General features: G+C 50.9%; 1 protein-coding gene and 1 non-coding gene across 12 annotated transcripts in view; both read right to left on the minus strand.

Annotated features, from left to right (window-relative positions):
- Positions 1-9,087: 9,087 nt before the first annotated feature.
- Positions 9,088-15,294, minus strand: part of PUM1 (pumilio RNA binding family member 1) — a 123,148-nt gene continuing 116,941 nt past the window's right edge. For all 11 annotated transcript variants that reach the window (XM_070404577.1, XM_070404576.1, XM_070404568.1 and 8 more), the window contains 2 exons: positions 14,649-14,841; positions 9,088-10,915 (listed from right to left, as the gene is read on the minus strand). In XM_070404577.1, the coding sequence (XP_070260678.1) occupies positions 10,784-10,915; positions 14,649-14,841 (325 nt within the window). In that variant the 3' untranslated portion in view covers positions 9,088-10,783. The remainder of the gene's footprint in view (positions 10,916-14,648; positions 14,842-15,294) is intronic.
- On the minus strand, positions 13,454-13,538 carry LOC139004647 (small nucleolar RNA SNORD103/SNORD85). Its single transcript, XR_011470499.1, has one exon. It is a non-coding gene; the product is annotated as a small nucleolar RNA SNORD103/SNORD85 (small nucleolar RNA).

Genomic DNA, 15,294 nt, shown 5'->3' on the forward strand with positions numbered 1-15,294 from the left:
TGAGACAGCACGGCTTGGCGCTGAAGAGCTCTGACTCGGCGTTAGGCGAACACCTGGGTTCAAGCTCCAGTTGGGCCAGTTATGCGCTGTGTGACAGTGGGTGAATGACTTCAGGTCTCCGAGCCTCAGTTTCCCAGCTGTAATGTGAGCATAATGACCACAAGGGATTCCTTCATTCACTCTCCAATATCAGTTGAGTGCCTGTGTGTGCCAGACGGGGGCCAGGAGCCAGGAGCCAGGTTGTGAAGTTTAAATGAGCTCCTCCCTGCGATTGTCCTGGGGGTTCGATAGGTGGCTGGGGTGATGCTTGTACAGGAAGGGACCTGGGTGTAGGCATAGTCACCTCCCAGAGGGGCTGCCCCAGGCCCCAGGAACAGGCTGGCTCTGAGGCGCTCCCAAAGGGCAGCGTTAGAGCCACATGTCAGCTCGGCGTCAGGAAGGACTTGGGGAAGTTGGCGCTGGTCACATGGCAGAGGCTACTCGGAGGCAGTGACCACTGTCCTGGGAACTGTGCAGGGCTCAGCGGGCGAGCTCTCCGGGAGGCCGTCAGGACAGGCTCATGCCCGAGGTGAGCAGTGAGCATTGCCCATCTTCACAGGTTCCTGCCTGTCCTGAGACTCCCGACATCCTGAAGAGAGCGGGGTGTGGGCGCCTTGGGCTGGGCAGGAGCGCCACCTGCTGTTCCTCGAAGATACTGGTCACAGCCAGAAGCAAGGCAGGTCTGGGCCCGAGTCTCATTCTGCCCCTCAACCCCCTGCTCCAGCGCTCCTTGGGGTTCACGGGTGTACACATCCACCTGCACTCCAGCACACAGTGCATTCACACCCTCCCTCCCCCATGGCTACCTGTGCCTCAAGCCACCTGCCAGCATCTCAGGTCTCCCTTCTCCTGCCATCACCACCCATGCAGGCATTCCCCCCTTCCAGACATTCCCCCGGACCACTCGGGGCCTCTGGGGGGCTTTCCTGACTCCCATCAGGCAGGGCTGGTCCCACCCTGCCCGGCACCCTAGACAAGCCCCTCCGTGCACTCCCCACGCTGCTGTTTTTAGTCTCTGCTGTCTCCCCGAAAGTGGGAGCACCTCAGGGTCCCCAGGGGGCACTAATCGCAGGACTGGAGCAGAGCTGACGGTACGGCACTGCTCTACGAGGTGCACACTGCATTCCCCCCTTTAAAGGTGGCAAACCAAGGCACAGAGATGTTTTAGGAGACGTGCCCCAGCTCACACAGCTGGGGAGTGAGAGCTGAGATCCTGACCCCAACTCAACAGTTACGCTCTGCCACCAGGCCCCGAAGCATTTGATAAGTGAATTAGGCTTGGTGTAGGGCAGTGACGGCGAACCTATGACACGCGTGTCAGAGGTGACACGCGAACTCATTTTTTGGTTGATTTTTCTTTGTTAAATGGCATTTAAATATATAAAATAAATATCAAAAATATAAGTCTTGGTTTTACTATGGTTGCGAATATCAAAAAATTTCTATATGTGACACGGCACCAGAGTTAAGTTAGGGTTTTTCAAAATGCTGACACGCCGAGCTCAAAAGGTTCGCCATCACTGGTGTAGGGGGTCGCACCGTCACACGGACACAGCCAACCCACAGGCACTCAGATGAGCCCGGAACCCAGATAACTCGGGACAGGCACTCCTGGCGGCCATGCCTCCCCTCCTGCCCCCTCTCCCGTCAGACCTTTCTCTGCCCCGGTGGGGCCTCCGGCTCTAACAAGGCAGCAAAGGGGAAGGGGAGGTCTCTGAGCTCCATGCCTGAGACCCCCGTGCAGAGCTGCGTCTCCAGGCCTGGCACACAGTAGGTGCTCAGTATTTACTGCCTGCCCCCAGAGGTTTGGCGAAATGGACTGGCTCATTGGAACTCGGGCAACGATGAGAGCCAGGGTCCACTGAGGGCTTCCTCTCCGCCAGGCTGTCTGGCACTTGCCGGAACCGCGGCCGTTCATCTGCACCATCCTGTGACTTGGGAGCAACAAACGCTCTTGCCTCCCAGGGCTGTTGCCTTGAGGACCAAAGGAGCACCTTCTGAGCAGAGCCTGGCCCCCAGTGAGCGGACGCACACGTCCACGCTTCACTTCATCCTCCTTTAGAGTCTGTCAACTGGGGCTCTGAGGAGCTGGGAGACTTGCCCCAGGTTCCACGGCCTCGCTGGGCCACCCCGTTAGCACCAGGGAACTGGGTGATCCTAACCGGCCCTCCGGCTCAAGGCAATCACATGCCTTGGCAACAAGTCCCTGTCTCCCCAGGGCTCGCTCCCACCCACCTTCTCCATCACAACTTCCAGTCTTGCCCAAGACTCAGGGTGGAGGACAGAACCGGGTGTGCTTCTGAGAAAGTCTGAGTGAAGGCTGCCCTGAGGTCAGTGACCCCAAAATCGGGAACTGAAACAGGATTCTGGCAAAAGGGCTGCCTCAAGAAGTAGGGCTGAGCCGATGGGCTGCTGGGGGCCTCCCCAGGGCCTGCAGAGCACCAGGGCTTGGCCTCCATCGGTGGGGTCTCCATCCGTGGAGTCTCCATCCGTGGGAGCCCCCTGCCCATCCTGACTGTGAGGGTCTCACAGGACAGGCCTCCAGCTGTGTGCTAGCACGTCCTTTCAAAACGAGATTGGGTGGTGTCCCCTGGGCACAGAGCTGCCAGGCAAGGGGTCAGAATTTGAACCCAGGCCTCTTAGGTTAGTGAGCTGGAGGTTTGCAAACTGTGGAGCCCAAAGCTTTCCCTGGCGGCCCCCAGGGCAGATGTGGGTGAGACAGGAGGGAGTCAGATTCTGTTTGAGCTGAGGGACCTGTGGGCACAGAGAAGGCTGGGCTGGCCTTGACGGAGGAGGTTAGAGGCTGCAGAGATGCTGAAGCTTTGCCCAGGTCAGGACTGGCCCAGGTGCCAGGCCAGGTGGGGGGCGGGGGGGGGGGGGGGGACTGTGGCACCTCAGGCTGGGTATGGATGAAAATAGGAGTGGGTCCCAACTCTGTGGGGCCCTGAAGTTGTACAATTTGAGGGGATCACAACTAGGAACAAGGTCTTGGATGGGGGCGCTATGCAGGCGAGGGGCCCTGAAGCTCAAGCTTCATTAATTTTACTGTAATTTGCCTCTAAATGGAAGCCCACAGCCCAGCCCATTAGACCATCATTAGACCAGCAGAGTCCTGAGGTGGGGGATGAAGGGTAGGGAGGCAGGAGGGGGGTACTGGGCAGGGTGGGGTTAACACCACTCTGAGGGTTGGGATGTTGCAGAGAGAATCTAGCAAGACTCAGGGTGTGGTGACATCTCCACTAAGCCACGGCAGACAGGCCTGGGACAGCGGGTGCTCTGAAGGGGTCACACTGAGGCTGAGTCCCACTGGGAGGAGGCCTCCGAGGTCAGATATGTGGACAAGCCCCGAGAACCACACTCCACCCACTCCATCTGCCCATTTCACAAGTGAGAAAACTGAGGCCCCAAAGGGGAAGAGACTGTCCCAAGGTCACACAGTATATGGCAGAGCATGGGCTGCTCCATCCTGCCCTGGGGGCTTTCTCCAACCCACCCCCTTCTTCTAGAGTGACTCTAGAACAGGGGTGGGCAAACTTTTTGACTCGAGGGCCACAATGGGTTCTTAAACTGGACCGGAGGGCCAGAACAAAAGCATGGATGGAGTGTTTGTGTGAACTAATATAAATTCAAAGTAAACATCATTACATAAAAGGGTACGATCTTTTTTTTTTTAGTTTTATTCATTTCAAACGGGCCGGATCCGGCCCGCGGGCCGTAGTTTGCCCACGGCTGCTCTAGAATCTAGACCAATTGCCCTGTTGTTTGGGAAAACTCAGGGTAGGACCTACCCCAGCACCAAGGCCCTCATTCAAGCCCTTCTTTGGGTCACAGGGCTAGGAAATGTTTGTGTGGGGGCCCCTGATTCAGGAGTGGGTGTTCACACCTGCCTCTTCCCTGTGAGAGAGGGCGGAGGGGCAGCGGGGATGTGGAGGAAGAGAGGAAGGGAAGGCAGGATGGCAAGGGAGGGAGGGAGAGAGATTGAGAGAGAGAGGGAGGGAGAGAAGAGGGCGGAAGGCACTGCCGTAGCAGAAGCCATTCTACTAACAGTAGAACGTTAGTTCCCTTATTCCTGGGAATAAATTGCACATTTTGAGTCATTTTCCTGGAAGAAAAAATTGCCTCTAAAAATATTTTTTCTTTCTCAACTCGTGCTGGAGCTAGAGCAGCCCAGCTGGTGCCAAGCAAAGAAGGGGGTGCAGCAGAGTGACCGGTACGAGGTCGGGAGGCCCCCTGTCCCCCGGGCCATGGAACCCGAGGGAACACAGCTGTCATCGCGATATTTAATGTGTCATGTGGGTGTCTCGGCTTTTTGCAATTTATAGAGACCAGCATTCCAGCCCCACCCTGTAGCTGCTGAGCCCCTGTTAAGGTCCAGGCTGTACAGACCTAGGCGCCCAGGGGGCTGGCGTTCCAGGGCAGGAGGTAAAGCCCATGCACATGGGACCACCGTCTGGTGGCCCTGAGCAGGTCACTTCCCTCACCCTGGGCCTCGGTCTCCTCCCCGTAAACAGGAGGCCAACTGGAATTCCCAGTGCAGGGGCCCTGGGGCAGGGCCTGGCGAGGGGAGCAGCAGGGAGGGGCTGGCTGGCATGGGCTCTGAGGAGAGGCCTAGGGGCATCTGGGGTCAAACCTTGCTGTCTGCCACTTCCTGCCAGTGGCCTGGGGCCTCTTTCCTCCCATTGGATTTAGCGTGAGTGACTGCTGCCCCCTCCCCGGGTTTGAGGGAGGTGAACAAGGTAACACGAGGTGGCACCCAGCTCAGAGCAAGACCCACAGTCCAACCCAACTGGCCATGATTTCCGGTCATTCCCTGCTTGGGACACGCCAGGCTGGAGGTGGGTGGGTCGGGTCAGCACAGGGTAGGGCAGCATATGACTCAAAAAAGACATGAGAAACGGGCCTTCTGATTCGCCCAGGACCAGCCTGGGTTATCCGAGGTTTTGTGCTGTGTATTTGTTATCTCTTGGTCCATAACAAGTTACCCCAAACACAGCGGCTTAAAACCACAGTGAACTCAAAGTACTTCACCCAGCTTCTGCGGGTCAGGAACTCGGGAGCAGCTGAGCTGGGTGGTTCTGTTTGGGGGGGTGGATGGGGTAGGGAGTGTCTCTCATGAGGCCGGGAGTCGGGATTGGCCAGTTGACACTGGCTAACAGCAGGAGGCCTCGGCTCCTCCCGCGTGGCCCTCGCCACACTGCGTCCTGGAAAGTGATCAAGTGATCCTAGAAAGAGCACGCTGGAGCGACGGTGTCCTGTGTGGCCTAGCCTCAAAGTCGAGCTCCACCCTGTTCACAATATTGTTGCCAGGCAGCCCCATTCCGCATGCAAGAGGGTGAGAACAGCAGGAGGCGGGGCCCCCTTGGAGGGCGCATACCCCATGTGGTAATGATTTAGTGCATCCGCTTTCATGCTTAAAAGTATCGCAGTTTGCAGGATAAATGAAATGGTCCCACTAGTAAAAACTCTAATGTTCTCAACATAGCAGGGGGAAATGGGAGGTAATAATAATAACTAATAATAATAAAAACAACTCCTATTTTTGGCTCACTATGCACCCAGCCTTGTGCCTAGTGCTTCCAATAGACCCTGTGAAATAGAACTATTATTATTCCTGTTTTCCAGATGAGGAAAATAAGAGGGCAAATGTACTCACAAAGATCACATGGAGCCAGTGGAGCTGGGATTTGAAGCTGGGCAGCGATCCATCCTAAAAAGACTTGGTGGTTTTAGCTGTTGGCAAGCTTGGTGCATAGGATGGGGACGTGGCCCCGTTAGAGTCAACAGGACTCAGGTCACGTTAACAGAGCCCCAACCATCTGGCCTCATACCAGCCCTGAGACAGTGGGAGGACTGGGCTACCTGGAGTGGGTAGCAGCTGGGGAAATGAAGTCAGTGATTTGCCAGAGGTGACAAAGTAAGTCAACGGCAAAGTTAGGGCCTGAGCCAGATCCGTGACCATACCTTGCCATCCCAAGCCAGAGTGAGGGACAGCCCTATGCCCGGGAGCGGCTGGGGAGGAAGGGGGGAAGCTTAGTCTTAGGGCAAATGCCAGACCTCTGGTCTCTGGGAAAGCCATCTCAGCCCTGACCTGGCCCCTTGAGCCCTTAGGTCGCTATGTATGATGCTTTCTTTAGGCAGCAGCACCCTCCTGTGGCTATGGCTGGTACCTACATGAAGCCACAGGTTTCCTGCCCCAAATGCTTCACTCTCCAGTGCCTCCTCGCGCACACACCTGAAACCCAACACCCGAAGAGAAGACTGTTATTCCTGGGGCTGCTGGAGGGGGTGTGAGTACGATGACTTGGATAGAGCCCTGGCCTTGGAGGCAGGATCCCTCAGACTCAACCCTTACTTGAGACTCGTGTGGCTCGGGTCTCAAACTCCTCACCTGTGTAATGGACTGATAACCTCATGCTACCTTACTCTGCCAGGCTTCCGTGAGGGTGAGAGGACTCACAAATGTGCATGTGCTCTGTGAAGCACTGACCAGGTAAAGGATCGTTATATAAACTGTGTGGGGAATCTATCTTGGGGGGACTCTGCAAGGGAGACCACGAATGCGGGCATCAGTTGGTGGCAGCCCAGTACCCACGTCCTTGGGCAGACTTGGTGGCAGTGGACAGTGGTGACCAGTCCAGTGAGGATGTGGATGCTGAGCTGAGTTCAGCCTGCTCCGCGAAACTCAATCCTGCAGAGGGCGGGGCGTACCCCGGGCGGGGAAAGCCTCAGGCCCAGAGTTGGTTTGATCCATCAGAACCCAGAAGCTGCTTGCATGTCTATGAAATGGGAGAAAATAACCACAATCCTTGCAATATGTATGGGGGGGCGGGTAGCAAAAAAGAGAAAGAACTCATGAACACAGACAACAGGGGGAGGGGAGGAGAGAAGAGTGGGGGAGGTAGAAGAGGGCATAGGCCAGTGATGGCGAACCTTTTGAGCTCGGCGTGTCAGCATTTTGAAAAACCCTAACTTAACTCTGGTGCCGTGTCACATGTAGAAATTTTTTGATATCTGCAACCATAGTAAAACAAAGATGTATATTTTTGATATTTATTTTATATATTTAAATGCCATTTAACAAAGAAAAATCAACCAAAAAATGAGTCCGCGTGTCACTTCTGACACGCGTGTCATAGGTTCGCCATCACTGGCCTAGGGGATGGGAAAAATGATGATGGAAAAAAATCAAATTTAATTTTTAAAAGAATATGTATAAACCATCTCTTTAGGCGCCTGGCAGAGCCGGTTCAGGACCAATGACTATGGGAACTTCTTTACATCAGGGACAAAGACTGCGTTGCTCACAACCTGGTGCTGACGGTGAAAGGTGATAAATATATTACACGTGTGCGGGCGCTGCGCAGGACATGATTTCATCCTTACAACCAAACTTTCACATGGGTGCTATCATTTACCTCCCTCACTTCGCAGGGAAGGAAACGGCCTCAGAAAGATGACCCAGGTGATAAAAGGCCGTTGACATCACACCCTGTATTTGTCCGACTGAAAAGCCTCCCCAGGCTTCCAAGACACAGGTTTCAAACAGGAGGGGCCACGGGGGTGATCCTATTTCTGAGCGAGTATCTTGCTTTGTTACCACTAGAAAACCCCACAGAAATGAAACCTTTCATCAAATGCTAAGAGTATTAAGGAAATTTAAAAAAAAACAACACACACCATGTTATGTATAAACAGTCCAGGTGGGAAAAGAAAACCAACCCGTGAGTGCCTACTACGCGCCAGGTAGTGGCATTTACTATCAACTCTGTCCCACCACAGCTCGGGGAGGCATCGCTGCAATCTTAGAGGAAACAGCTCAAACGGGCTCTCCCGAGGTCCCAGACAGGAGGCAAACGGGAAGAAACCCAAGCCCCTACTTGGCTCAACTGTTTCTGCACAGGCCTAGTAAAACCACTGTTTAGTAGCCATGACTTTCCATGACGTGCTGTGAGAGCCACTTCGCCTATGTTTCCACCTTCAACCCATTTCCAGCAAGGAATTTGGTTAAAGATGAGTGCACCCAAGGGCACACAGTGAGAGGTGGGTGGGATGCGTATTGGAACCCAGTCTGATTCCAAAGCCACAGTCGGCAATGCCCCAGCATGCTCTCTGGTGGGCCCACTGCCGCCTCAGCAGAAGGCTGGGGGAAGACCTCAGCTTCCTTTAGCCTCCATTTATTCCTGGCACCTCAGGGAAGGGACCACAGTGATCAGCTGTCACCCTGAGGCTCCACTTGCAGACATGAGGCCATGGGGCTCCCACCCGGCCTCCCTGACCCTGTAATTGCCAACACAGACCCATGTTTCAGTGGCAGTAGAGCAGGGAAGGTGGGCACCCTTAGACACGGTGACAGCCACCTTAGTGACCCAGAGCCTCCTGTACTAAGAGCTGGAAGAGGTCCCCAATTGGAGGATAAGATGAGCAAGACACTAGGCCATCCTGGGCCGGCCTCAGCATGTGGGCGTGGTGGGCAGAGTGAGGACGGGAGCAGCCCAGAGGGGAAAGGGGCTCAGGGAGGGGAGGCCTGGACAGCCTGGGCAGCCATCCGGATGCCTCACCTACAGCCCCGCCTCAGAAAAGCAGGTGCCCCAACATTTAACTCGGTTGTGTGACATTTGTAATTGACTGCATCGTAATCCAGACCCTGGGCTCACAAGTGCTGCCGAGGCCAGAAAGCAGTGATGAGCACCAGAGGGAACAGGGCAAATTGCAGGGCACAGGCTTTCTGACGATGCTTCCAGGATGGGTGTGCAGACTCGGGTCCAGGGAGGCAAATATTCTGAGTGTTCAGTAGAAGTTGGAAATCTGGATTAACGTGGAGTGTCTTGATTTTGAAAGCACTCAACAGGCTAACCCCAACATCTTTGGGTCAAACTGGGCTCAAGAACAAGTTTGATATCCTGTCCCTATTTCAATCCCCGCCCCCCCCCCCCCCCAACTCCTGTCCCCTCACAAAACAAAAAACAAAACAAGCAGGAAGAAAGAGGCACTAACAATGAAAGGGCTGTCCTGGGGCAGTATATTAGAGAAAAAAGTTAAAGCACAAACTCAGATTCCAAAGTTCTGTATTTTTCAAAATAAAGATCACACATTGTTTAGAGACAATCTACACAAGAGTTACAAAAAATAGTTGCCCAGGCATAAGCATACACAGGTTTGTTAATTATACACATATGGTTACAAGTGTGCTTGCAAAAAAGTTCATTGGAAATATACACAAGGCTCTGGAAATGTACACCGTGTAGTGTTACAATTCTATATTCAAACAAGGAAATTTGACAGTATGTTACATTCACTTACAAGTAGACAAAATGCAAAATACAGTTCATCTTCTGTACAAAAAAGGAAGGGCAGTTCACACTTTACAAGGTGAGAGGGCTCTGATTGTAAGGAAAGCTGGGGCAGGGCCAAACTTTGCACATCCTTTTGACTGTCACAAAATAAGCAAAACATTACTTTTTAGGATTAAAAAAACACTACCGTGAACTGAATCATCTTAAGTAACATTTAGAAAGGATCTCGCTACAGTCTGACTAGGTGACAAATAAAACCAAGCTATTTTTTTTCTTTTTAAACATATAACTAGGCTGTATAAAGAACATTTATTCCTTCAAAAGAAAAAATTTACTTCTGGTTGAAATTACAATTTACAATATACAACACTATATGCTACGACCATAAAAGGTGTGAATATACACTGAATGCACAGGGCTGGCTAATTCTCTTTTCTTACCAAAAAACGTGTTTATGTTGATTCAAACTTCTCCACATTTACATTACAGGTATACAAATGTACAATTGTACAATCAAAAGTATGTTCGACTACTAGGATACATTATAGATACAGATTAGACATCAAAACAAGAAAATACTACAAATTTGTATATATGCAAAGTCTACACCAAGTATACACTATATATTTATAGAAGCAAGACCAAAAGCAGAGTTGGATTTTTTTTTCTCATGCTAAATAATCAAGATTTTGCCTTTCAATGTTAAAAGAAAAATCCAACAGGCAGTAAAGAATTACACCCGCCCGGCCTTGAAAGACATTCTGGGAGTTCATGTCTCCTCATCACAAAACAGACTACACCATCTTCTTCAGCATAATAGTCTCCAAAAAAGGCAATTTTAGACGTTTTCATAAACTTAATGTGATAAAATGAAGCTTTAGCAACTCTGAAACAATTTTCATTTTATATATATATATATATATTTTATAAACAGTGTTAAATGCCAGTTTGGGCTCATTTAACTAAAATTCAAACTTCCCAGGTTTTTTTGTTTGTTTTTGTTTTTTACTAAAATGAGGTGGGGAAGAGCTATTTGCAAAACTTGCCAGCAAGGCAAATGAGTTAAAAACCTTTTTTCTGTGTTTTTAAATTTTTTTTGTTAAACCAACCACCCTGAAAGTTTCCACATGTGGAATATAGATACAACATTGAACAAAATATGTGGCCTCCCATGTACATTGGTTACCTATGTACAAGTATCCTATACACCAGTAAAACAACAGGGCAATTAGTCAATTAAAAAAAATAATTAGTACATGTTATGTGTAATAAAATTAAACAAATTTACAAAGGCTTTTCCACTTGTGGATTTGATTCCTTTTTTTGGAGGGTAATCCTGGCGCAACCATTTACCATTCCAGATTCTACATTAGAACATTTCTGGTTGCTGGCTAGATTCGCCAGTGGGCCAGTGAGGTCAGTGGGAATGAGGGGACAGGGCTGACACTGCCTCAGATAATACCATTAGGGGGGCCACAGATGGGCCCTAAGTCAACGCCATTCTTCATGTAGTACTTCTCCAGCTTGGCCAGGATGTGCTTGCCATAGGTGTACTTCCGAAGAGTCGCGATGTGGGGCCGGATCTGGAGAGGAAGCACAGTTTGCGTCACTCTGGCCTGAAAACAGAGTTGGGCATGCTCCCAGCATGCTTCTGGGCACTGCAAATGCCAGGCCACAGCAATACCTCTCACTGGTGCAGCCAAAGCACCGAATTCTAGGGCCCTACTGACCCCTCAGAGAGTCAGCACCTATCCTGACCGCTGATGCAGGACGTGAGGGCTTTGGAGACTGAACAGCCACGGACCACTCCCTCCCAGGACAGCATGTGGAGAAAGGACATTCTCACCGACAATCACACTGCCCACTGCACAGAGCCTTCCCAAGGCACGCCCTCGGCCCTTCTGAGAGGGGACTTTCAGGGACCATGGGTCCTAAGCTCACCACCTAAACCTGACCTCCAGTTCACAGAGGATCACAGAAAGCTACTACTGACAACGAAAATGACTCACATGAGCCAGGCTGGTTCATGTGAGCCTCCTAAGGGAGGTGTGATTATCTCCATTTTATCGATGAAAAAGATGAAGGCCTAGTGGTGAAGTCACGCACCCAAAGTCAAGCGGCTAACAAGGGATGGCACAGATATTTGAGCCCAACTATCTGGCTCCTCCAGAACTTATTTTTCTCCGCACTGTGCTCTCATGGCACTGCCTACTGCACCAGTCTCATCCTTCACCCTCCGCAAGGCCAGCTGGGCTCAGCTCTCTCAGCATTCTCCTCTGTTCTCCCCGCCCTGGGCAGATCCACGTGGAGAATTACTGTGCATCCCAGACAACCAGACAGATGCTGCCTCTCTGGAACCACCATTCCTCTTCTGTGAGCTCATGGAGTTTCCTACACACGTCAGTTACAGCCTGTCACACAGTGTGTTCACAACCACTTGCTGGACCACCCATCCTCGCACACGCATCTGCATCCCACTCGCACTTGCGTTCTCAAACACTCTGGACAAGCTCTCCAGACTGAGAGCCCCACAAGGACAACTGTTGGTCTCTCTATCTGTGTCCTCAAAGCAAGGAAGGGTCAAGTGGCTCTAGAAACCACTTCTACAGCCCACAGAGGAGACAGACCTATAGCAGCTACCGCATTCTCACCGAGAAGCCTACGAGGGAAACTTATTCATAATAGTCCTTGGCTTGAATTCTGAGCTGTGCAACCCAGACATCTACCTAACATCCCTAAATTCATCTGTAAAAAAAAAAAAAAAAAATCTATAATGCTTCACTTTCACTTGGGTTGTAGTGAGGACTGCGTGCGTGCTAATGCTTTTGTCATTAGTATTAGAAATTCAACCCCCTTGCTCTCCCTGGGATGGGATGACCAATGAGTTCAGCCACTCAACTTTTGTACCTCTTATCAGGACAAAAACACTAACCACCCAAGTGTACGCACATGTGTCACATTATGGAACCCATTTGTACTTGATTTAATGGGAGGTGAAGAGTAATCACCTGCTCCGTTCCCAATGCCTCCTCTTGCTGCAAAGGTTAGGGCTTAGCAGCGAAAGAGCTAAAACCTCTGAGATTTTTAGATTCTTGGGACTCATCCTCCTCTCTCAACTTCCTCATCCAACTTAACTGCTAACCCGCATTCTATCCACTTCTCTGCAATTCCAAAGCCACCACCATCTCTTGGCTTAACTTTTTGGGTGTGTTTTGGTTTTTTAGAAAATTCCGTTGTTGTTTGGCTTTGTTAGCTCATCTCTTCTGGACTGAGGATCTGTGGCTTCTGCTATTGGCCTTTATGTATCTGAACTGCTTTCAATGTGCAAGTGCTGGCCCACTACATACCCCACACTGATCACTTAGAACGTCCACCCTGCACTCGGCCTCCACTGTGTTCCTGGCGGCCCCACCAGAGCTCCAGGGGCTCGAGTTAGGACTTTGGAAACTCTGGGGAAGCTCAGATGTCCAGGAAACTTTATACCTGTTAGTTTGGGAGACATAGGTTTGATTGGCTCTTGGCTTCACTATTTCAACAGCCTCCCATCCAGTCTCCTCACTGCCTCCTCAGCTTCCCATGCTCCACTTACTCATCAGCCAGGACAATGATTTGAAATGTAAATGTGACTTTGGCACCACAGTCCTGCCCTAATGAACTTGCTCTACTACGTGAATATACTGTCTTATCTCCTGCTTCCAAACCTTCACAACTCAGGTTCCCTCAGCCTGGAAAGTGACATTATTCAAATGTCACTCTCCTGGGGAACCATCTCTGTGCCCCACGTTAGAAGAGGCACCTTTCCACATTGTCACACAGCCCTCCCCAGAATTCCCCCTGCAGTACCACGTGAGCATAACACTGTCGTTCTCACCATAGAGCAGCCCTGCTGGAGGAGGGCTTGCTATGGAGTATGTGCTTCATGAGTCTTTGTTGGGTGAATGGACGTGCTTTACATTCCTGCATGTTTCCTATATTCCGCCTTCACCAGCCTCCTGACCCGCATTTCTAGGAGCCTGACAGCATTAAGGACTTTGGACTCCCCCAGCCTTCAATTGCCATCACCAACACCAATGCAGTGTTTTGTTCTGTTCTGCTTTGAACTGGAGGTGGCAGGTGCTTCGTCTGGCTCAGAACTCGAGTCCATAACAAAGGTTCTCATCACTGAACTTTGCTCTCAGTGAGGGCAAGTGGCTCATCATTGCCAGAACAAGGCATCCCCTCCCACTGAGAAGGGCTGGGTGAGTTCAGAGCCCAAAGGCTGAGGGTCTAGATTAGAAGCACCCCAAGGCTTGCAGCACACCTACCTGGGGGTTAATTTGGCTGCCTGGGCCCTGTGGTCTCTGTGGGGCTGGATGGACCAGCTCTGTGACTGTTCCTGAATCATTGGCCTCTGCAGGTGCTTTCTTGGTCAGCTCCCACTCACAGTACCCAACACTTTCAATTTCTGTCCCTTTTCTCTTTTCCTGTCTGACTCCTCTTTAGCGTGGACTTCACCTCATGCAAAGCCTTTCTTCAGCCCTGGCCAGTGTTGCTCAGTGGTTAGAGCATATATACCAAAGAATTGCAGGTTCGATCCCCAGCCAAGGGCACGTCCTTAGGTTGCAGGTTCAATCTCCAGCCCCAGTCAGGGTGCATGTGGGAGACAACCAAGCAATGTATCTCTCTCATATCGTTTCTCTCTCCCTCTCTCTCGCTCTCCCTTCTTCTCCTTCCACTCTCTCTAAAAATCAATTTAAAAAAATATCCTTGGGTGAGAATTTTTTTTAAAAAAAGCCTTCCTTCAAAGACTCGGGGCATGTGTTCTCACCACTGCTTCCCATCGCTCTTCCCAAACTGTGCTCTGAGGGCAGGGATCATCTTGGTCATCTCTGTGCTGGTGTCTGGCACAAAGTGGGAATCAGGTCAATGTGCCAGGCCAGCCACTGTACTGGGCAGGCACTTGGTCGGTAAATGGTGGTGGGTGAATGAATAAGAAAGGAAGGAGAAAGGCAGGCAGGCAGACTGATTTGTTGGACTGAGAAGCCGGTCTCTCAGGAGCAAATGGATAAAAGCTTGGCCTAAAATCAGGGAGGGAAATCCCTCTCAAGGAATGAGTTTAAGACTCTTTCACAACAGTGAGTTATTGATAAAGGAGGGGTTGCAAACATGGGACAATGGCCACTTCAGATAAAAGGAAAAAGCACAGCATGAGACATAGCTTAGTGACCAAGTCTGCAAAAAGAAGCAAGATGTCCACCCTCCTCTGCATTTCAGAAACATGAAGAACCCAAGGCCTTACACATTTCCTCTCTGACTGAGATCTGCCCACCTGCCTACCTTATGCATGACTATCTTCCGCTGGGCTGGCTCTGCCACATCGATCATCTTCTGGACCACGTAGTTGGCATACTGGTCCTTCATCATGGTGTATAAGGCACTGTGGGGACCGTCGTTCATGGTGCACACCTCATCGATGAGCACAGCACGCTCCGTACGGGAGGCATGAGTGACACACTTTTCCACAACATTGCTGTAACGAGACAAATCCAGGAACATCACTTAGAAAAGGGACCTAGTGCTTGTCTGGCCTCTACCCTGACCTCAGAATAAGCAGCAAAAGATCTTAACATTTTTAGATGAATTCATCAACTGCGTGGCTCTGAGACTCTCCACCTTTGCCATCTGTGGCTTCCAATGTGAACCATGGCCGAGGCCAACCTCTAACAGAGGAGGGTAACAAGCCCAGGTAAGTGAAGGAACTTGAACACAGGTTCACAAGACTGGTTAATAGCTGAACCGGTTAATGAGCGTAATCTCAACATGAATCAAAATCTGTCTCCACCTCTGTGGGCTTATGAAGCCAGAAACAAGTCTTACTTATGTCTACATACTTAGTGCCAAGCTCTGCTTGGTACTTCACACATTGCGAACATGTAGTTTTATTGCTAGCTTTACCAGTGGCCAGATTAAGTTTCTATTGAAC

The sequence above is a fragment of the Myotis yumanensis genome, unplaced genomic scaffold, assembly GCF_028538775.1.
Source record: "Myotis yumanensis isolate MYYU_CA2020_CCGP unplaced genomic scaffold, mMyoYum1.0.hap1 SCAF_2, whole genome shotgun sequence".
Taxonomy (NCBI): Eukaryota; Metazoa; Chordata; class Mammalia; order Chiroptera; family Vespertilionidae; genus Myotis; species Myotis yumanensis.